Source organism: Varroa destructor, unplaced genomic scaffold (assembly GCF_002443255.2).
Source record: "Varroa destructor unplaced genomic scaffold, Vdes_3.0 BEIS01000004.1, whole genome shotgun sequence".
Taxonomy (NCBI): domain Eukaryota; kingdom Metazoa; phylum Arthropoda; class Arachnida; order Mesostigmata; family Varroidae; genus Varroa; species Varroa destructor.
The window spans coordinates 36666397-36690486 of NW_019211457.1; the positions used below are offsets into that span (position 1 = coordinate 36666397).

Sequence of the window (24090 nt, forward strand, 5' to 3'; positions counted from 1 at the left end):
AATGTGTTTTCTTTATTTCAAAAGTTTATCCATTGAGTAGAATGTTGGCCTTTATATAGGCAGGCAGAGTCTCAAAACAGATTTTTTACTGTGAAAAACCCCAATGCGTTGCTCTTAAAGCAATGGAAATCTTTACCATGACTCATACCTGGCTTAGATACATTTGTATTCGTTTTAATATTGTTCCTAACTACCTAAAGTTACAAAATTAATCGAAGTATTCTTAAGCAAGCTGAACCGTTTGTGAAACTATTATACATAGCTGTCGGCGATAGCTTGAACGGCTGAATTTCTAGAAGAGAAAGATAGGAGTCACAGAATTGCCCGGTCAATGGCATATAATTCACGACAAATTCACGACGAAGATATACACTATATAACAAATACTGCATCACTGTGGTACATTGATAGAGGTTTGCATATTCAAATTATCCTTGTGTAGAAAAGAAAAAGTTAAACGGGAAACAATTGCGATAGAAGAGAATGGAAAGGCTAAATATATATAAGTTATATATATAACTTTAAAGTTAGCACTAAGTTTTACCAAAAATCTACTATCATATTTAGCACTTCATTCCTCGTTTTTTTGATGAGGAATTTTGGATATATGAAAGTTTTACCTTCACACCTTTTCCAAATATGAAGTTTTAACAAGTTTTAGTATAGGTGATGCCAAGTACAGTTGCTGATTCTAAGGGAATTTAGTTCAGGCAAAGTGCTTCAATATAAGTTTGACTACGCCAAAGTTAAAGCTTAAAGATAGAACAGCTAGTTAATACTTTTTTAAACGTGGAAACTATCTTTTCCATTATGGTAACATCCCTTACACGTATTAATGATAAGAACTCGAGGCATGGAAACAATTTAAGGTCTAGCTGAGAGCTCGTATACCTCACATCTTTCCAATTTTCTTCTATAAGCGAATTTCAATTTCTTTAGTCAGTTTTGAGCACAATTAGATGTATAATGGAAAAGCCCATTAAAATACTTCCTTATAATATCTACATTACTTCTGAAAAGTAACAATTACATATGTCGGAAAAGAAAAATTACTTTTTTAGAAAACTTCATGTAAAACCGCAAGCATGCGCACTTGTATTAACTTCTCTTTTACCGCCGAGTCTTAAAGATCTCCAGGTGCTGGGGTCATTGATGATTGTTTTTGTTTTTCACGAGCGCGAAAGGCGAATGCATCGATGTGCTTGCCATTCGTGTTCTCATATTTTGCAAACAAATAATGTTTTGGCTGAAATTAATAATATTGTTAATTATTTATCCAAGTTAAGTGATTAAGGAATATCTACAATCGTCGTAAGCTGCAGCTAAATTCATCGTAGTTATTCTATTTGTAGTTTGTCATGATTGAAAGAGGCGCCAGAGCATAAGTGGGATATCACTTGTGTCAGCAAGATCTGCCCAGTGGGGCGGCGACGAAGTGGGCCGCTATAAACGTCGGCAAGTCTAATATGTCCGTGAGAACGTAGTATACATTATTCTGTATTAAGAAACTAGTTGGAGTTTTCTTGTAACGGCTACGACGGAACAATTATGAATGCTTTGTGCTAGTTTTCCTTATCGTCTTGCTTTTTTTTGAAGTACCGAATCCTTATCGAAGTGAATATACAATTTGAATAAAAATGCATTTGATCATCACATAATGGATTTACGCAGTGATAAGGCTCTGTCCCCATTAGGGAACTGTTAAATGCCACGAAAGGACCAGTAGCTACCGGACAATTAATAGACATTTTTGACAAAGGCTATGACGGTCCGTGATAATAGTAATGAAAGATCTGTGAGTTGTTTAATATTGCATTAAACATTTCACGAAAACAGCGAGACGGATTTTCTGTTGTTTTCTATTGTGATTTAAAAGTAAAGTTCGTGAGGTTTTTCGTTCAGGAACATAGGTCAAAGTACTTCGATGCTATCAAAAATGGCTCTAACAAAAAACTAAATATCTTCTAATGACCTTAGCGTATTCTAATTTTTGTGCTGCTCAAAATAGAACTTACGATAATTCTATTTTGAGTATATATATATATATATATATATAGAGAGAGAGAGAGAGAGAATTCCCGGACTAGACATAAATATATAGCCATTAGTAAAAATAATATCGAAATAACCTCGATACAATCCAAAGGTGTTCATGGAACTTTTAACTTCTCATCTCACTGATTGAATATAGGGATCTGATAATGATCTTATCAAGGTATCAAGGTACCACTAGTTTTCTTTATATATTTATTTAACAGATAATTAAATTTAATATTTAAGACAAATAAAGAAGCGACGATTCGCTTAGGCAGAAAATTAAACCACTGTAATATCATAAAGGAAGCTATAAGTTAACGAAAATCAAAGCTTTCTTTGAACACACTATTGCACTTCGTCGCTTCCATTCTATCTCACGGCAAAATTATTTATTCGTAAAACTGATTAACGCAAAAGATCCTCACGATGTAGAAAAAATTGCAGCCACATGTTGCGAACCAAGTGCACCCTCAATCAAAAAGGGGAAAAAACACGATAGGACTTAAAAGTCGAGGTTCTATTGTGGAAATGTGTTAGCCCGTTGATCGTGATATACTATAACGCCGTCGATCAATATTGTCGGAATCTAACATGCTTCTAAAAGCCTTTGGTTGTCATTTACAGCATATGGGCGTGATACAGACAGAACGGAGAATGAACGGCTATTTACCAGATTACGACGACGCTGACGGGGAATACAAAGGTGGTGGACCGGCACGGGTTTGGTTTGAGGATGGTCGAGAGATACAGGTGGTTCTTGTTGCTGGCGTTAATCCAAGAGTGTTTTGTGCAATTTGTGAATGTTTACCTCAGCGAGCGAACCTGATGCGGTGTGGAAACATCCTCTGTGATCGATGTGTGGGTCGTTATACGTTTCTCATGGAGCGGCCGTGCCCATGTGGACGAGGGGGAACCTGGGATTGCGGTAACCCCTTTCGATATCGTCTCGAAGACCGCCAGCTGAACGAGCTAATGGTCGAGTGTCCTAATCTTTCAGAAGGATGCGAGGTTTTTGTCCCTCTGATGGATTTAGACAGACATCTAGAGGAGTGCACTAAAGGACCGGTCTCCGTGCCTGCCACCTATGACCGACAACTCTTTGAGTGTGTTGTAAGTATGGTTGAGAACGTTTGCCTGGCTTTGAATGTAGGATTGGAACGGGATATGGAAACGACTGAGGAACAGATCGCGGCGTTTATAGACGCTCCTTTACATAAACCGCCGGCATCCATCTTTCAAGAACCTACAATGGTCCTTACTGAAGTTTGTAGTGTTGCACCTGATAATATTGATGATATAAACGCCTCTGGAAAAGTGACACAAACTGCAGCAGAACCACAAGGTACTGCTAATATTTTTCGTAAGGGAAAAATTTTGAAGAAAGAAAAGCGCGTGGTAAAAACGCCAGTAAGTACCAGTACAGTTCGTAAAATATCTAAATCTTCTCCACAAGGACATGCTCCTAGACTGAAGGAGCTTGAGGTTCTTTACACGGACGAAGGTGTACTAAAACTCCTTGAGTCAGGAGTCACCGGCAGGACAAGGGGATCAAGAAGGATCGCTGAGGATGGTCTTGGTCCACTTCCACCAAAGACACCTATTTTTACTGAACAAAAAACACCTGCCCCTTCTCTACAAAAGACAACAATTGTAGTTGATTCAGTTCCTGCTGCTTCAAAGGGCAATATAATCGAGTCTCAGTTGGAGACGAAAGACTTAGCCCCTCAGGTTGTTATTGAGCGGATAAGTCCCAGCGTTTCTCTATCAGAAACAACTCCGCGACTGGCGAAACGCGAAACTGATAAGAGAATCTCGCGTGAGTTACAAGCGCTGCTAGCGGCACAAGAAGAAGCGGGTGATGCTTTAATCAAGCCTGAGCACCCAACGAGAAGGGATAAATCGGAGACTCCAGTTTCCTCCGAGGATAAGAACAGATCAATATCGCCGGAGGCGCGAAAATCCAAACTAAATGCGCGAAAATCTACTGGGATCAGACGCATAAATAAATCTCAGCCAGATGCAGACGACTCAGATGAGCAGGATAACCAGCTTGCATTGCAGAAATCAAACGCAAAACTATCTCAGCAAAAGAGGGGGCGAAGTCGAAGCCGGGGACGCAGCAATCTTTTAATGAAGACCTCAGACGGAACGAATCAAAATTCTAACCAAAGTAAAACCACTGAATCACTTGATGTGCCACGGATACCGGACAAAGTGAAAGTTGTGCAGCGTATGCAAAATTGTAGTCAGACATCTTCAGTTCAAACTTTACGAAAGGAAAACGAACCAGACGTCGAACCAAAAACAAACAAGCCGTCAAAATCTTCTCTTATGAAAAATTTGTGTTCCACAGCTATAGAACCGGTCGACAATGAGGCAGTAATCCCTCAGCAAACGGAGGAACCATCTAAGGAGAAAACGTGAGTCCAAAACATAATAATCAGTCTGACTTTTGGAAATGTTTATTTGTTTATCGTGTTTATTCTGTGATTCCACGGCTCGATGACACGTTGATGGGATACATCATTTTTTTTTTAATCGAATGATGCGGTAATAGCTTGGCCTACGAAAATGTTACCTATATCCTTTGTAAACATGTTCTTACTGCGACTCATTTTTTTAAACTCATTATTTGAACACTTGATGGTGTAAAAGGGATTTTATTTTTCCTTGCGGTCTCATTTTTGGAAAAAATTTAATATATTTTGCTTCTTATAAAATACCTTCTTCTAACGTTTTAACAATCGGCGGGTCTCTCAGCTAATAAGGATTTCATTTGCCCATTTTTGGATATCTGCATTTGCATTTTAAGTCGCTTGCTCCAAACCTCTCTTTGCGTTGCCCTGAATAGGTTCACTCCAATGGAACAAGTGCTGGGCTACGCGTCGAGCGTGAAATAATATCTCATCTATGGATTGGGCCAAGTTTTTCGAAGTCTCAATGTTGGAAGTTGTTTGTACTTTAATCACTGCTTTCTTAGCCACCGATAGTGGTAACACGACTCACTTGCTCACTCTTTACTGTCCCAACCGCACTTTTACGGATAAATTGTGAAAAAAGCCCTGTCGCGTATGCAACTCGCATCGCGCAGGTCAACTCAGTCGAAATAATAGCAGTATAACAATAGCAAAACGATTAAAAAAGCGGTATGCCAATTTTCGGACCGAACGGCTAAATAGAACGCACTAAAAATTAAGCTTGAAAGCTTTCCGACCGTTCTTATCGTACGGTGCACTGATTCCAAACGCATACCTGCTGCTTGCAACCACTATATATACCAATACATAACGTAATATTTTACAAAAATTTAACAAAAATGCACCGATGTAGAATTATATTTCGTAGAAAAATCAATAACAATCTGCTCGGATAACTTGGTTAAACGTATTCAATATTAACACAACTTTTTTTTATTTAAATATATTTGTAGCGCGATGTATATAATGTAGTATTTGTTGTTTTAGGGGATTACTAATTTAGTTATTATAATTAAGGGATCTATCGTTGTTTAATATCGCACTCATCGAACTTATAATCATATTACAAATGTAGATAATATTTATGGTCGTTTTTGTGATTTCAGTAAGAGAAAATCTGCCATGATTGCAGCAGTGCAACCTAAAAGCAATGAAGGTGGCACTTTTGTTTCTCCACATTCGAATGAAAACACAGATAATGAAGTTGTTCGACGAAGAACCCGAAGTCGCTTCCGCGCCCGGTCCAAACCAAAGATACCACTCGAAGCCGACAGCCAAATTCATCTGAAGTCTACGGCACCAACCACAAGGAGTCGCAGTAGACCCAGAGTGGCTAAAATGTCCGTCGAACAAGAGTCTTCTAATAACGAAGACATCGTTGCAGATTCTAAAACTTTACAGAAAGGATCTATAGAGGTACAGAAAAAGGAAGACAGTGAAGAATTGCATTCGAATGCGGATGGTGTTTCTTCATCGTTGACAAACGTGTAAGCTCAACAGGAAGGGATGGTATCATTTCTCAAAGCAGTCTGGTTAAAATCTGTTTTATAGAACAACTACGGTTTGCCGTGCATGAGAGGGTAAAGACGGTTGAGATTTGGCACGCAAACTGCGTGTCAAACTCATGCGCTTACTAAAAAAATGAACAGAAATAATATAATTATAGCAATTACTGTATTGTGTTCATGAAAGCCAATAAAGACCACTAACATATTAACTCCGATTTCCATTTTTAGCACCCCAAGGCCTACTACTGATGAAGTCTTGCCAGGCGGCCTCGATATGCCTCCAACTGACAAGGCACAACAACACGCAGAGTTGACTGGTGCTGTTTTTAAGGTGCCGGTCAAACCGTCTCTTGAGACAAGTGTCGCAGACGCAAACTCTCAAGTTAAAAACCAGTCTCAAGAAGAAGTTAAGTCACAAAGGTAAAAAAATTATATTATTTACATCCTTTACCGTTCTAAGCTAATAAATTTGGTGTAGTCACTATTCACATTGTGCACCGTATCAGTTAGCTATTTTGCACGGCTTGAGTAAATGTACATAATGCATTGAGGAAAATAAAAATATTCTACCAACATTGCTAGAACTTCGACTTCATTTTGTACAACTAGCGATCTGATTCAACCGCATTGCATGAAATCATATCTATAGAACCAATATTACATACAATATTTATTACAATGTTTACCAATGCAGCTCTCACATCTTGCTTCTTGCAGACTAGACTAGACTTCTTGCGAACCGCAAATCTGGGGAACTAGATCGATCGGTGCGGTTCCAACCTTAAGTTCTCAAGCATTGCTGGTGGCATAAAGACCAAGGAATTTACTCCTCTAAAACTTATTCTGTAACTGTTTCTGCAGATACGATACGTTGCTGTTCCATATAGGAAGAATGTTTTGGAAATATGTCCAATGAAAAACGAGGCACCGGTCAGAGGCGGTTTTGGGTTTAAATGTTAAAACCAGATGCCAATTTTAGAAGGGCTCGTTTATCGTTGGATATGATATGTTAAGCTCCTTCCAATTGATGTGCATATTGTACGTCATAGTTGGTTCAGATCGAGTCATTTGACGGCGGTGTCCACCGATAACTTTTGCGATTTGTCAATACCGACAGCCGCGCCCATTGTCTTCTCGTCTCTCCTTTCAATGTCCGCCGAACAAAAAAAGCCTTTAGATGTTGTTGAACCTAAACCGAGCACCGCGAATGAACAGAGTATTTCAGGTTTTTACCGACGAGGTGAAACGTATCAGTGCTTCCCCTTCTAAACTGCATGGCTTCGTCTTATTTATTTGGGGGCCAAGCTTTTTAGTGAAATTGTGCAGAGTAGCTAGCGTTTACTCTATGTGAATCTACTACTGTAATCTACGAAATCGTGGGCGTACAAAATGCCCTTGCTTGATTCGTAAAATGATGTCACTCATGAGAAGCAAAAAAAGCGATGGACTTAGGTTGCGAATCGTAGTCGCTTTTCTGTATTACCTCATCGTCGATTATAATTACATTTCTTAACATGACATTTTTATAGTCATGCAGACAGCCTGAGTATTTCTCTGTTTTGCGATCTTTCTTAGTATGAATCTTGCGTCTTAATACGGAATCAAGCGCTACCTTGGAAAAATGGAGAAGATAAGTTGGTCTGGACGATACAACGTCACTTTAATTTCATTCATCTTAAACCTTATAGCCCGTCGTCGTTAATCTATCGTTGTAAAATTCATATTGTCCCTCACGTATTACAGTTCGAATGTAACGAATTATTAGTCATCGTGTTGGAAATATAGGTATACTGACGCTATTGGACATCGTTTCAAACAGGGTGATTAAGGTGATACAAAGAGCCGTAACGTTATACATCAATTTTGTTTTGCTGCAGCGTTCCAGCGCTTGAGCCCACTGCTTCGAAAGTTGAGGAAAATCAGTTCGAGCCTCTCATGATTCCTTCTTTGAGGCGGCCTTCTATAGAGAACGACATTAATAACGGCAGTAGTAAATCAGATTCTAAGGACATGTTTAAATCGAGCGGAACAGTCCGCGACCCCCGCAAGGATAGCCAGAGTGTCGCCAAGTCCGACGTTAAGATTCTGCAGAGTTCTGATAATTCCAAATCACAAGTGGCGTGTCAAAGGTAATAATATATATATATATATATATATATCAGTAAGCTAATTCTAATACTTGGCAATGCGTTTTACTCTATTTCAATGAAATATGATCATGGTTAGGGCAAAATATGCGAAAAAACTAGTGGCATGCATAGGAATTTTATATTCAAAAAAGAAAACTGGTTCGGACGTTAGTACTTCTTGCCTACCCAGCCTGTAACCGTGGATTTCTACTAACAGGAAAACTCGGGTATTAATCGCATAATTTATAACTTTTAAGTTAAGTGCTTTCAACTGAGTCAAATCTCTGTGTGGCAGCTATCAATCATTTTACTCGTTCCCTCAATATAGGTGCTGATATTTTTATTGGTTTTAGTGACGTTGCTGGAAGCGTAGCCGCAACGACCTCCGCAAACTCCGCCATCTCACAAAAGGAAGTTCAGGAACCGCGACAACGAAAAGACGCGAGCAGTCGGCCGACTACAACAAGAAGAAACAATACTGAACGTCCGAAAGCAAATATATTTAAAATTCCTAAGAGGTATTCTACGGATGTGCCGCAAGAACTGGGATCACCTATAGCTGTAATTGGGGGATCCAGTTCAGATACTTTGAGCTGGCAGGTTCAAGGTAGCTTGCTGCGGAGGAGGACACAGAATAAAGAAAGTGCCGGCGACATCACAGATGAGCCCAAAAGAAAGCGAGACAAAACAGCTCGATGGAACTCACCGACAAGCACAGACAGTAGCGGGAGTCGAGCATCTCGTAAAGAAGACAGCTCCTGTTGGTCGTCACACGGAACAAGAACTGATCCAGTTAATTTAAAAAAATTCGTGCCACAGGATTCAGACGGCCAGTATCCTGCCAAAATTTCTCTTCATGCTAAAAGCGATTCGCGAGAGCCGACCGAACCTCTCTCCAGTAATGACAAACTTTGCGAGAGGAAGAGGTCACATTCACCACGCTCAAAAGGGACACCCCACCGTAGCCCCTCAAGTGGGCGTTACTTAAGGACTCAGAGTCGTCATCGAAGTCGGTCTAGACCACGCGACGACCCTCGAGCAAGAAGCAGCAGTTATTACCGCGGTGAGCGGCATTATGGCCCACGACGAAACTATGACGAGCGTACACCGCTCATCCGTTACGCTCATAATGACGGCGCATCTGGCAGTCGCGATTACAGCGACACGCAAGTAGCTTATAGTAGTGACAAGCAAGAACACGCATTAATGCGCGATCGTAAGAGATTCGCGTATATCGAAGCGGTGCAGCGACTTGGCCCAAATTCGGTTGACAATAAAATCTGTGATTTACCCGCACAAATGGCACACCACCAACCGGATCAAAGCCGTCCACATGATACTTTATGTCGCGAGATTCCTGTTGAGCCCTTAATGGTTATAAAGCTACCACAACGTAAACCCTCAGAGCGTCCTGTTCGATCCGTCGTTGAACTTCCTCGTCCTATGTTTGTGCCAGATGGACAGGAAGTAAAAGGGGTTGTTGAAAGGGAATCTATACGGGATATACCAGAGTCTCGAGATAAGTCCGCTGTTGAGCGTCGTATCTCAAATAGAGATCCACGTTTCAATAGGCGAGGTGGACATCCTGCTGAAGCTGCCGTAGCGCGTCCTAGTGCCGGTAGCACTAGCTCTCTTGGACCCTTAACTATGAGTCTCGATGAAATGACCAATGCAATTGAAACGGCACTACTTCAGCTTGGGCGGCACAGAGGAGATAATTCGTTATATGAGCAATTTACACGCGATTATGGCAACTGTCGAAATCAGGAGGAGCAGCGCGTTATTGCATCACGATATTGGGCGGTTTACGCGGCCGGAGTACATCGATACGGTCAGGATACGGGCGGATTCTCTGCTGGCTGTCATATGGTGCCAGGAATCCAGCAAGATCCAGCTGGAATACCGTATGTATCTGAACAAACTGGAAAACTACCACAGGCATCCAACTTTGTTACCCAGCCGTACGGTGCTGCAGGGCTTCATAAGAATTTACTGCAACCACATTATATGGGTCAACATCAGCGTCTTCCGGTTGATTCAAATACACCAGCTCAACAAATGCATTCACAATACGTGCAGAGTCAATATATTGACCCATTTCCGACGGGACCTAACTCGTATCAGCCTCTTGCTGTTCAAGGCCGACCTGGAGACACGAGAGCACCTTTATTCATTATGGATGATGATGGTTCGCGATTTTCGGACGATGAAGAAAAAGACTGTCAATCGCGCCGTTCTCTTGGCAGAAGACGCAGCAGAAGTAGAGGCTCTAACTCAAGTAAGTTCATCTCTAGTCTGAACTTTCTTTCTGGTCTCCTACTAGTTACACAAATGTGACAACATCAAATTTTCCTGCGAAGGAATGCGTGACTTTGACGTAGTTGTAAACAAAACTTGGTTGTAGGAGCTATCTAGCCAAAAGCTATTCATAAAATGATGGATACGGTACAGAGTGACCTGTAAGCCTATAAACCCAGTTGTCATTGATTTTTATTTAGATGACAAGTTGATTGATTAAAACATACCTGTTAAGCAACTATCGTCATAAGCTACAGCATGTGTTTAAGTATCTCAAATGAAATTTGTAGCATGAATTCAAAGACACCGATGCTTTACTGGGAAACTCCATCCTAAAGCAACCCGTCACGACACACCATTTTATGATAGTACTCTTTCATTTTAAGAGACCCATCCTCTCCTGATGCATAAATCTGACATGTGTTATTTCATTCTGTGCATAGGGTGGAGAGGAGTTGGCAGTGCAGGCTTCCGACCAGACGTCGACCGCAGATCAAGATATTAGATATCCTTTTCTCGTCAGTTAACACTATTTTGTAAAAATCTTGGTTGAAACGAAACCAATTAAATATTTAAGAAAAAAAAACGTATTTTTATTTTATTCTATTGTAAGGTAGTTATCTTCTTCACATTTTAAAGACATTGGTGGTTCAACGATCGACATACAGCTGGAATCTTGCATTGAATGAAAACAACATTCGATAGCTTCTGTTAATTTTTCTCAGTTACCATTAGGTAATGCCAGTAAACATATCAGTGGTATTTGCGCTTGTAGATAGGAAGAAATTATTTATGATTTTAGGACTTCAACTAAGTGTAGGCAATCGTTCTTTCTCAGACGGCGCTTAGAACGTAAGGGATATTTACCACGGCGTTGAAATAAATAGAGAACGGAGGATTCTCACTAGTTTACAGATCATAATCCAAAGTGGATATCTCATGTATGTTATATATATATATATATATATATATATAAACCGAGATTCGGAGTAATAAAATTGGAGTAATATTCAGTTGCGCAGTACTGAGCAAGCGCAGGTATCCTTTGTGTTTTTCAACTGTAATGGTCGTCGTTAAGTTTATACTATGTTGTAACTTTTCATAATGGTTTGTCAAAAATCTACACTAGTGCATTTTTTGTTGTTGTTTTAATTTGTCGTGGTTCCTTATTCAATAGATTCAGCAAGAACCAGCAGGCTCTGTATGCAGCTGCATGTAGAGATGCCTGACTAATGTGCATATCATCGCGCTGCTTAATCAGTCAGTACTCATGCTATACTTCAAACGGATGCGTTGTGTCCTAACCAGCGATTCCCGACTTCTTCAGCAAAAAAACTTCATTAGTCTTAGTTCTTAATTGTCTCTGAACGTGCAATAGACCGCAAGTCAGTAACAGGTGGCTCTGATATATTTTAAGCCAATCGAAAAAAATCGGATACAGTTTTAATGGAATATAAAGCTGATTACAATTTCAAGGAATGTTAGCCACTTCTGAAGTGTATACTGCGGCGTTATTGTGTAAGCATCCTAAGTAGCAGCAGTGGAATCGGTGACAGACTGTCTATTCAACGGATTCCTTTATAGGAAAAAGTAAAGAGAGTAATGGACAGCTTTTTTGTCTGTATGACGTTCTCTCGACAACATCGTTAATTGTGTAACGGCCTTGCAGGAAGTCGGTAACTTTATTCTAGCTTAACTGATTATATCCACGTTCATCTATGATGCCATCGCATACACGTTTTTTTTCAAACTTAATATCTTGATCTGTTATAAGCAAATTGGTAGACTTTGAAATTGAATCAGTTTTGAGCAATGTGGCTCTAGTAGACGAATTTTTCTTGTTAAATTTTTTCCAGAAACTTATTAGTGAAAATTGTTTAGTTTACTCTAGAAGAAATGAGTTCAGAGGAAATTTTAGTCTGGAAAGTCACCGCTCAGTGATCAGGTTTTGTCCCTTGAAGGTCATAGCGCTACGGAAACCCATCGATGATTCGTAAAGATACTAGGCAAGGAGTCTTTGGACAAAAGCAGTACGTGAGTGGTACAAATATTTTAATGACGGGAACTGGAGTGTTGAAGACTAACGAGGAAGGGACAAGATGGCGCGACCCAAAGGACAAAAAAAAATTGCTGCAATAGAGGAAACTTTTCTAGAAAGCAGAGCTTGGAGCCTAAGCACTCTGTCGGCCAAAACTGGCATTTCGCATCCAACGAATTTCAGTCCGAATGCTGAGAGTTCTGAAGCTGAATAAAGAACGGGTCCTCCTGAATTGACTCTAAAGAAGTTGGAAGTTCGTGTGGTGTATTCCATGTTCAATTTTCGAAACTTTATTCAACAAAAAACACATTTGGAGCATACCGTCACCGTAAACGAGATACGATTTAATTATTACCATTAGCCAGAAAACAACCAGCCGAGAGAATGACGTCGTCCTGGCCCGAGATCGGTGGCAGTGTGGAATAGGTTCGAACGTAAGGTAATTGTGGTCTTTTCAAAGTACATCAGGGGCATGTGCTATAATGAAAATATTACTTGTCAAAAATGAAAAGTGCAGCCCATTATCTGGACCCAAACTCAGGCTTTTGATACAGCACACCGAAGAATGGAGTCTGGCTGCTTGATAACAACGCCAGATCCACAGCTACGCCTTATACTTCCTGGATTGAGTAAAGGAACATATAACGTTGGCTCCAGTTAAAGTCTGTGCAATAGGCTTTTATGCACTGAACAGGGCAAGTACATGGGTAGTAAACTAATGAACAAGTACGATCGATTTATAGCGGGAAGCGACAGATAGAGAAATTACACATAAAACGCTAGAACGGGTATTTAAAAAATAACGAGGGTATTTCGCATTTATACATGCTAAAAGATCATCATTCTAATCCAACTCGCTCAAAAGTTATTCAGTTTCAAAGCCGATTCGATCCACTTGTGTAGCTTAATATTTATAATAGCAAGCCGACAAAAAAGATTATTTAAGAGAAGAGTTCGGACGAGATTGGAAAATAACGCTTCGTCCGCGGCTTCATGTCCTCGTAATTCTGAATTTTTGATCTACAAGGTAAAACAAAAAAAGGTATACAATCGAATTACAATGCTGTTCGTATCATGACAATCCATAAAGCAAAGGTCACCTGTAGTATTTTTAATTAGTACACAATATGTGGCCAGAAATGGCGGAAACAATATTTCGATGAAATAGAAATGCCATTTTAGTGTGAAGAAAAGTATTATCGTTTGCGACCAAGTGGCAAAAAGAAGCTCGAAAACGAGTACAACTTTATATCGGTTTCGCTCGACAACACTTGGTGACGGATTTTAATTGTCTGGATGATAATCAGGCCCTCGTCGGCGTTGTGTTCTTTTATGCAATTTAGAATGACACTCAGATCACTGTTTACTTGATATAAAACAATGCGAATTTTATATGAACACTTAATATACTAATGTGCCACAACTTAGTGCGGCAAGGCACTTAACGTTATGTATGCACGTGGAATAGAGTTAATTCACAGCAGATCTATCTTTTACCGTTTACGTATTTTCAGTATTTGAGTTGTAATTCTGTAGCACGTTGCATACAAAACGCTAGTTTTGGCTGACAAAGCCCTTAGACCCCAAGTTCGTAAAAGGTTTCCTCAATCGCGCCAATGCGGTCTTGTCCTTCGGGTCCCGACAGCTCCTCGCCGGTCTTCAACACTCTAACCCCCATTCTTAAAGCATTTGCACCATTCACATACTATACTTTCGCTTAAGGCTTCCTTGTCTAATGATCTTTGATGCTTTTACCAATCTTTGATGAATTTCCCTAGTGCTGTAGTTTTCGAAAGACAAAAACTTGACCATTGACCTTCCTAGACTAAGATTTTTTTTCTTCTATCTCCTAAAGTTTCAGGTTACTCAGTTGGTTTTCAGTCGCAAGTTTCTAGAAGGCCGAATAATTTAGTAGAAAATGTTGACTTGCGGCACATAGCTCAAAAGTTAATCACTTTTAAGTTTATGGGATCGGCTTGTAACAGATATATATATATATATATAGATGTGTCTGTGTCTCTATAAAATTCGTACAGCTGAAACGCTTAACTTGAGCACCGACTACTTTTGGCGGTGCCACATTACAAATTTAGAGCTCACAGGGTTACGTGATCTTAGTTAACCTCGACCTCGAGGATTAAAATCAAATATGTAGAGAAAAACTGTAAATGGCAATTATCCCCTATAGAGAGCAGACGTTTAAAAACACAGTTTGTCAAAACACATAGCTACAAAATCCATGATAACATTTATCACAAAATCGACGGTAATCACCTATCCATATATCATCTAAATCGCAGCATTTGTAGAGAATCAGATGTATGTGATACATGTAAGCCAGCTTTGGATCGAAAGGCACCATCAGCAAGATGTATGGAAAAGATTATGTTTACGACTTGTTTTGTAGTCTCTTCATGACGATCTGTTTTCCGACTGCTACTTATGCCTGAGACACTGTGTATAGTAACTCTCGCGTAAACGTAGTAAAGTACGGAATGTTGTAGAACTCAGAAAAGTCTTAGGAAAACATTAGAATATGCTATGAATCCTTGTGGTTTTAAGGGAAGAGATCAGAGTGTGGAGAATATCAAGAAGGAAATCCCGAACGTTAAATGGCATTCTTTCGGAGGTATCAAGGTACTCCTAGCAGGGCGCTTAAAATTTTTTGGAAAAATGATGAGCTCGAAACGGATGTTTTATTCTGAAATGGAGCGAACCGCGCTTGACACATATAGAAGACAGAAGGGCTTCTCAACGAGTCATCTGCGTACAGACCGATTTGTCTGCTGTGTGTCATAGCAAAGGCCATATAAAAAGTTATAGGAATGAAGCTGGTGGCAGATATGTAAGAGAAGGGCTTCCTGTCGGAATATCAGTACCGTTTCCAATAAACTGATTCACCAGGACCGCCTTTGAAAGTGCATTTAAATTGCTAGAAGAAAATGACGGCAATAAACATACCAGTAAGTCATTGAATTAAAGGCTTGAACTCAATTATTAAAATAAGATATTGAAAGCAATGAAAAAATAAAATTTAACTTTATTTCAGAAGACTAATCCCCTATCTTTTATAAAAAAAAAAAAAAGGCAAAAATTCGTTCTAGGACAAGTAATCTTGATTTTCTGTACAATATAGTTGTAAGATTGACACACTTGGAGGGTACGAAGAATATAACATGTGTGAACACGACTTGGCTGCCATCTCAAAAGCGAAAGAAAAACAGAACTGGAACGGAGATGCAAAGGTAATGCTAGAAGATATTATACCCTTTATAAGACGAAAGAATGTCCAGGCCTACATATAACTCTGGAGGGTAAAGAAACAGATTAGGTATTTTGGCTATCCTGAACAAACGATCGACACGAAAAAGCGATGCCCGAAGGAATGGATGAACGCGGGGGTAGTTTGAATACCGAAACCGAGGACGATGAACGCAATGGCGTATAGGCCTGTCTGCCTTCTCAATACGGCCACAAAAATCATATGGAACATTAACATGAATAGGTTAAACTAACCAAGCTTTGTCGGACTATCGGTTTGGGTTCATCGCTACTACTATGAGAACACCGAAGAGGGCAGGAAGAGGATATGAACCTACGTCCCCCCCTCCCCCCGCCGGATATCATAAGATGTTAGGAACGCATTCAACATACCAAACTGGAGGCGATTATATGTGCTTAGGAGCAAAAGGGTATTCCGCCATATCTCTTGTGAATAATATGTTTGTATCTAAAAGCTAAATTGTTCAGGCTGGGAGTCTCAAAGTCGCAGAGGTCACAGCAGGGGTTCTACTAGAGTCGGTCTTTTCACCGGCTTTGTGGAATATCGTTTACGGTGAGGTGGTTAACACACAGAACATGGCGGATCACACAGTCAACTATATCGGTCTTTTTTAAAGAACGGCTAGAAGAAAGGACAAATAAGGCTTTTGCTGCAACACTAAACCAGATAAAAAGTCATTCTCTTCAGATGGTACCGGAGAATATCTATATGGCATGGAGCAAGAAAAAACTTGCAGTAAATATTTTTAGAAAAAGAGAGGAAATCGCACACAACTAAAGCGACAGGGTAAGTATTTAGAATTACCTACCGCACTTACTTAACAAGAATATCGCGTGTTCTGTATGCTGCAGGGAAAGTAGCGCAATTAACTTACCGCGATTTATGCCAAGGAATAAGAAGGCCCTTTAAAAGCACGGTGGCGGAATCCGTGGTGCTGCGTGTTGCAACCATGTGAACTACTATTGCTCTAGATGTACTGAGGAACAAAAAGGCGTTGCTTGCACGACAGAAAGCTACAGCAATCAGGGCATATAGGATTGTTATTGCTGAGGCAATGCTTATCAGCCTGAAATTTTTTAAGGGGAGAAGGAAGGTATCTAGGAAGATACGTAAAGATATCTGGAAGAAGATGTGGGCCTGTCAACTTTACTTACCACACTGCGGAGATATTGCATAAACACGCTTAATAACAACGTGGTAGAAAAAGGGAAAACACAGGTATGACAAATACGTATTATATTCGTTAAGTGAACACAATGAAGTGCACAACACCGTCTTGGAATATAAAGACCTTCAAGAAGAGTACAGAGGGGTACTGCAAGGTACAGGTTTGGACCTCGCTTAAAGACGTTTTTGTTTGCGGATAGGTGAGTAAATTCCGCATTCGGACTAAACTAAATGAACTATAATAGGATGTAGCTCTAGTTATCCTCGCCGTGCGTAAATGTATTGAGCCATGCTTTGATAAAGAAAAAATGGTTGACGGGGACACTACGGGTCGCGTACGCCACGACAAAAGCAGCTGAAGTGATATAAAGATCGTGGCCAAAACAAAAAGAGGTGATGAGCAGAAGTGGAGACTACTGGCGAAAATAGCTGATTTGGCAGTGCTTTATAAAGCAACAATTTGGGCACCAGCCGCCTTACAGACCTAAAGCATCTCAATAAGCTTTTTGCGAATCAGACAACCATTGCGCTGCGGAAATGCCTTGCATGTAGAATGATAGAAATGGACACTGTCTTATGGCCACTAAAAAGAAACAAAGAAAAAAACAACAAGACGAGATTCTGACAAGCGAAAGGGCACGTACAAACATTATCGATGACCTACAGAGATACTGATGCATACACGCTAGCAAATCAAGAGAAAGATGGAATCATGAGTCCGTTCCGTGATCAGGATGTGCTGTATAAGGCGACACAGTGTCAATGATTGAACATGGACTCTTCCACGGGTATCGTCACAATTTTGAAAACGCGTAGGGATTTCTTGAAAACCTATGTGTTCGACGGAGTCTACAGAAGAGAGGCAGCGCAGAATACAGGCTATGTCAAGTAAACGCGAGGAAAAAAAGTTGCAAAATGGATTCTAGATACACCTTGAAAATGGGTAGATAGTATGCATACGGCACTCGAATAACTCCATGATTCGAAAGATATAATCAAGAAAACGAGATGGCGTAAAGAGCGTTGAGCAGCGAGATGAACCAGCCTCCCTTTCCTCAATTGTCTGAATTGAAAAAATTTCTTTAATTTCGTTCTCTGTACAAGACCTATAAGCCTTTATTATGTAATGTAGTTTGCTGCTGCAGTTATGCGTTGTTCCCATTATCTTTCCCGATAAATCACTGCACAGGACGGAATTAGGTATCCAATTTTTATTCAATGTTAGGCAGGAAATTCAAATCAATAATGATGAGGATTCCAATTGTCGGACACGCGTTAAGAGGCGGCTCAAAATATAGAAGAAGTATATTTATTGAAGATGAATAGTTCCAGTAATGCTTTTAAAACAAGGCGAGCGATGCGTGTGATAGGAACATTTATGCCTAAAATCCAGCCTTCTTTGTCATACTTCACGAGCGCTATTGACGTTTATACCTAGCTAAAGATCATAAATTTTCTTCTGCTTTGGTTGTTTACATATCTTTGCCACGTATCGAACTTGAAAATATATTATGATTGTAGGACATTCCTTGAATGTCAAATAAAACGAAATTGTGACAAAAATTAAGAATTATGTGTACTGCTCAGTGAAAACCTCGCTTAAACTGGTCAAATGTCTTCTAAGCTTTGTTTGCAACAGCTGGCATAAACGGATACACGAAGTCGACTTTTGAGAGCAAATGAACCATCGACTATGCTAAAATACTGAGGATAAGAGGCTTTAAAAAGGTAGTTCGGAAACAAATTATTACCCTGATGGCGTGCTATTTGCTTATACATCGGGGCCTTTTTACGGCTAGTGCCATGCAAATTAGCTGCATGCACTTTGCTGTCGTTAACATTCGGTCCGATCTCCTATAAAAGGAGTATCTCTTACGTAAAATGGGATTGTCGTTCAAAAGTCACTTATCAACTCGTCAGTGAAGGTAAAGGCACAGGTCGTTCTTGATGCGTTTTTGATGGCCTTTCGTCATTCTTCTATTTCTCCTATATCGTGATTTCGGCTTCAAAGACATCAGCTTTACAATCGTGTTTGTCCCGAAAAATTTTGTTTACCATTCGTGTATATTTGACGCCTGATACATTCGTCAATGGCTTTTATATTGCTGCAATTCTAAAGTCGACACCCGTGGTGCATGATTCGTATAAAGGTCATAATTCTTCCATAGTAAACAAAATAGCAGGAAAAAGACGATATCAAAACTTACAGATTCGTCACGATTCTGTAGCAAATTTCTTTTAGCTGTCAACTGTAATTGTTTGATGTCGCAGGATTTTAAGGCAGTAACCTATTTGCTGATAGCTGGGTAATATATTGTCAACATTATGTGGGAGTTGTATCTCGATGGTTGAGTTTACATTTACTTAGATTGGTCAACTGGGCACATTGTATACGTTCTACCAAACACAGGTTGATAGGTTGCGGATCTACTTGCTTCTTTCAATTGGAAAACCTAAATGCATTAGCATTAATAGACACATTACGTTCATGTTAGTCTCACGCACACGTGCGTCAGAAATACGTCAGTCTATAATTTTGTAGAAATTTTATTTGCAGAAAAGTTTGCCCCAATTGGTCAAAATAGCTCATTTGAATATATCTCTACTGAAAGAACTCGCGGTAGCTTGATTTAGATAAGCGTTTAGGTAATTTTACTGCGTAATAAGTTCAATTAGTAAGTGAATCCGAAGTTTTGCCAACTTTTCAATACATACGTACTTTTTAGTATACAAGGAGGATTATACAATGTTTCCTGATATGCCTTAGTACGATGCAACTGTAACAATATTAATAAACTACTCGCACGTGCATGTGACGACCTTTCCAAGAAAGCTGTGTTTCTAAAAGAAGATACGCGTTAGCTAAAACGGACAAAAGCGTGATGTGTCGTCCGCGAATAATTTTCATTGTTATACTCGATTTCTACGACAGTTCTACAAATTAATAATCTATTCGGCTTGATCCACGTGCAAAATCGGCCAATGATCGACCCTTTTCACATGGCCCAGGACCTGGCCAATCAGTAATCAACTAACATTCAAAAGCCCGGAGAGAGAAAGAGCGAGACAAATCTTCCCGCCGGTTTGTCTAATGTAAGGGGAATGCCGTTATGAGTTTGACAGTCTTCGGAAATGACAATTACGAAATATTTCTTTGTTTATTATTAGAAAGCAAATCAGGTTCTAAAAATAAAAGAAATAAACCAACCGCTTTAAGGTTAACTATTAAAAATTACCTAGAGTCTAAGGGCCGTCGTCTTTTAGACTTCAACAGTCTACTTCATAGAGGGCAAGTACTGTAGCAGATGGACCCAGTCACGCCAAGCACAACAATGACTACTCTAATCCAATTACGCTTTCCTAAGTAAACCTACTACCCTGGCTCAACACATACACTTAGTCACGGACAAGCGCACATCCACAGCGTTGATAATTAAGGCATTGCATATTTTGCTATGCTGAATTGCCATTGCCAATGAAAAGAAAAGGTCGCAAAGGATCAGTCGTTGGCTTACGTTCTTGTTTAAAATATACTACTTTGGATTCTGCAAATTAGTTCTCATCTATCATCTAAAATGCCTCGTCATCTAATTACCACATGTGCATAAATGGATTGACAAAATACCCATTAAGATTCTCCGCTGTCTAATGGCGGTCACACAGCCAAGCGGACTTCACTCTAGTCTGACTTCGTGGAAAGATATAGGACATGTAACGTAGATGAGAGACTCGTTATCAATGAAATACCACTTTTCCTATTGTTTCTTTATTTATCAAATGAAGTAAATATGGTGATTTCATGTTTTAGAAAAGAAATACGTAGCTGTCATAACGCGAAGGCCAGTTCAGCAAAAACAAAAATTTAGCGTGGGCAAAAAAAGTACATCCTCAATTGATCTTAACTTTTAGTATAAACATAGACCGTGGAAGCATGACCCCTCCATTTTTTTTTGTTTTTAGGAACTTTGGGCAAAAGGTGTAAAACCCTATCACAGAGATAACTGACTTGTGACGGCCAAGGATTTTTAGCGACGTCAGCTGTTCCTATCATTGCCAGTTGTTGGATTGTTTACTTACTAGTAGGGAACGTAAGTTAGGTCTACACATTTATGCATATAGTTTTTATCTTTTCATTATCAGACAACGTACAAGTTGTTCGTTTGAGGACTTTTGATGCGACCTCAGCTTTCACTGATCCACTTTAAAATAAGCAGTCACTCGTATCCATACTCCAGCGTTCAGCTCGATAACGCACAAGCACACTTACAATCTATTAATAATTATGGTTATAGTTCATCAAAAAAATGTGTTGTTATTGATGAGGTTCCATAATGGGATTAGGTTGCAGTTCCCATTGAACGTTCATATCTGGTAGTTCCGGTAATTGAATACGTTATACTTCGTACTATGGTCTTTGTTTTTGTTTGGTAAGCGTTTTTATCGCTTTTTAACACAACACAAGTTTACTTCGGATCAAGAGCTTCTCGCACAATCCTCGTCAGGACTTAGAAATTGTTCTAAGAGCATGTGAATGCGTGTAAGATCTAGACAAAAACGTAACTCAAATTTGAGCAGTACTAAGTCCCTGATGTCCGATAAATATGCCTAGAATCTAGACTTAAAAGTAGCTGTTGTTTCGAATTTTTTCTTCCCTGATTTTATAAAGAGCATTTGTAGTTAATTTACAGCGACATATTGTTAAGTTGGTGTACTGCTCATCTGCCCAATCGATTTTTCCGTAATCCCAACATGAGCTGTACGAGCTTTTTTAGACAAGACGTAACGTACTGTAAAGGCCACTATCGCTCATTTCGAAGAACTTCCACGTCGCTTTTGGTACGTTCAAATTGAAGGCAAATTTTTTGCGCGCATTTTTGAAACTAAAGTCGTATGTCTACTTCTATTTTCTAGATTCTATTTTTAATGGTAGCAAAATCTGCTTTACGCCAATCGATCCAACTAACTCAGTTGCGATATTGGTACATTTACCACAATCGAGTTGGTCACTTGGAGAAAAATAGCAAATGTGAGTGTTTCCTATAGGCGCAACATTAATATATCACACGCTACACGTCGTACATGACATGTCTGGCATTAAAACAACTGAATGGCAAGATACTTCAACATGCAGCAGAAAAGTTTAGTAATGACCCGCCCCATGTCAAAGGCTGGCACAGGATATATAGGGTCACTAAAAACAGCTTCCATTCAATAAACGCTATTGTATAATAGATATGATAGATTAAAAAAAAGAAACTATTTTTTTAATAACAAGCAAGGCTTTTGCTTTGCTGAAGCAACATAAACCTGTTTAACCTATCGGTGGTAACCGACTTTCAGTTCCACTTAGAGGCATATGAGGCGCTAATCAAGAAACATTAAGCGGCAGTAGGAATTTAAACGGACAGACAAGTCAGATGGAAGGTTGCGATAGCGGCAGACATCGCGGCAGGTAAGGTGGCACACGCGTTCGAGCAGCTCAATCCCAGAAAGGTCCAGGTCAAATTAGGCTCAAACACCGCAGAAGTAGTGTTAACCTCTTGATGGATTGCTCTCTACATTTGCCAACGGACCCGACTACGCGATTTTAGCTGCCCAAAACTGCGGACCTTAATGAATGGACGAACGAATGGCACATATTTCTTATATATGTGCGATGGTAGAAACAAGAGCGCAGTGACCTTAAATACAAAGCAATTTATGTCTAATGGTAACTTTGGACGTAAAACTCGGAGTGTTTGATAAGTGGCTTCTGTCAAAACGCGAAAGCAAGAAAGCCTACGTGACTACGTAAATGTAGATACTCACTCCACGGAAAATACCACCCCTCAAAGGCAGGCGCCTGTTCATTTTCTATAAATATGTAGAAAATACATTTTAAGAACTATGAGACGTATCTAGGAGAAAGACGTTCTTAGTTTAATTACCTCAATTCTAAACATATTGACAAAAACATCACCATGCGTTGATACACACAGAAAAAACGCTATAAATAGGTGAAATAAGCACGGGGAGGACGTCTGACACAAATTACACGTTTTCTTGAAAGCGCAGTTCACCGAACGGTAGCTGAAATATGCTATCATATTAAGAGGACGAAAGGCATAAATTGTTAAGAGAAGATTTAAAAAATACATTTGACCAACGTTAATATTATCATAGCGTCTATTTGTAATATATCGGAGACCCGTTCGTCGTCAGACATTACTGTCCATTGTGGGGCTATCGAGGTTTCAGCATTCACAGGAGATAGATATATTTTTTCCAACTGTGTCTTCCGCAACGTTTGTGCAATTCTTTTTGCGAGCTGTTATTTGCTACACTCTGCGCGTCAGTTCAAAGAACGGCTATTATAGTGAAACCTTTTCCAAATTGTTAGATTTTAACCGAAGTCCGCCAAATTGCCGGTTGAACATCGAAATAAGCATTTTAAATAATAAACATGTCATCCAGTTCAAACCGTGCATCAATTCATTTAATTTCCACTCAATATTTTACATGGTATTTGTTAGTTTGAAGGTGATACACCACATGGCCCTGGTCGACCTAGTGTACACAGTCTTCTGTGTAGGAGGAACCACATGATTTGGAGCGACCTTAAAGTAACGCGAACAAAAAGGTAACTGAATGAAACCTCTTTCATTACAAAGTTCCTACGTTTGAGACTTTGCTTTACAACGTATTGATGCGGACATTTTCCTTACGCTTGTCCACCATTCGGGGATCTTCGTAGCACACTTTCGTTTCTACGTTCTTCGACAAAATGGAATAGATATGTCACATAATCTAGAAGGCCATTCGAGTTACCCTGCCTGGAGATCAGCCACTCACCGCTTCTGGTAGCAAACAAAGTTTACAATTTTGACCAAGAGAAAAACTCAATAATGCTTCCGGCCAACATGCCCTCTTCTTTCTGGGATGTAAACTCTTCTCGCAGATATAGCTTGTGAATTCTCAGTCTACGGACAGACGGTAGACAAACTAGAGGAAGACATCCGCATCACTACTTCACAGATAGGACAAGATGTATGCAAAAAAAAAAGTGGTTAAAATGTGGACGAAACGAACAAAAAAAAGTTAACAAGTCAAGAAAGTGGGAGGAAAGTCAAAACAAAGCCTATTTTAACGAGGCTGCACCCAAATTAAATATTGA

General features: G+C 39.6%; 1 protein-coding gene across 4 annotated transcripts; it reads left to right on the plus strand.

Moving 5' to 3' along the window:
• The first annotated feature begins 1178 nt into the window (after positions 1-1178).
• LOC111249865 (uncharacterized) lies at positions 1179-11490 on the plus strand. 4 transcript variants are annotated; one of them, XM_022804302.2, is made up of 7 exons: positions 1179-1468; positions 2662-4457; positions 5621-6001; positions 6251-6442; positions 7900-8151; positions 8505-10429; positions 10893-11490. In XM_022804302.2, exons 2-7 carry the CDS (start codon positions 2665-2667, stop codon positions 10952-10954), a joined length of 4605 nt encoding a protein of 1534 aa, XP_022660037.1. In that variant the 5' UTR covers positions 1179-1468; positions 2662-2664; the 3' UTR covers positions 10955-11490. The 4 variants fall into 4 exon arrangements, with proteins under 4 accessions (XP_022660037.1, XP_022660038.1, XP_022660039.1 ...); XM_022804303.2 differs by having other exon boundaries at positions 1179-1455; XM_022804304.2 differs by having other exon boundaries at positions 1185-1311.
• Positions 11491-24090: the final 12600 nt, after the last annotated feature.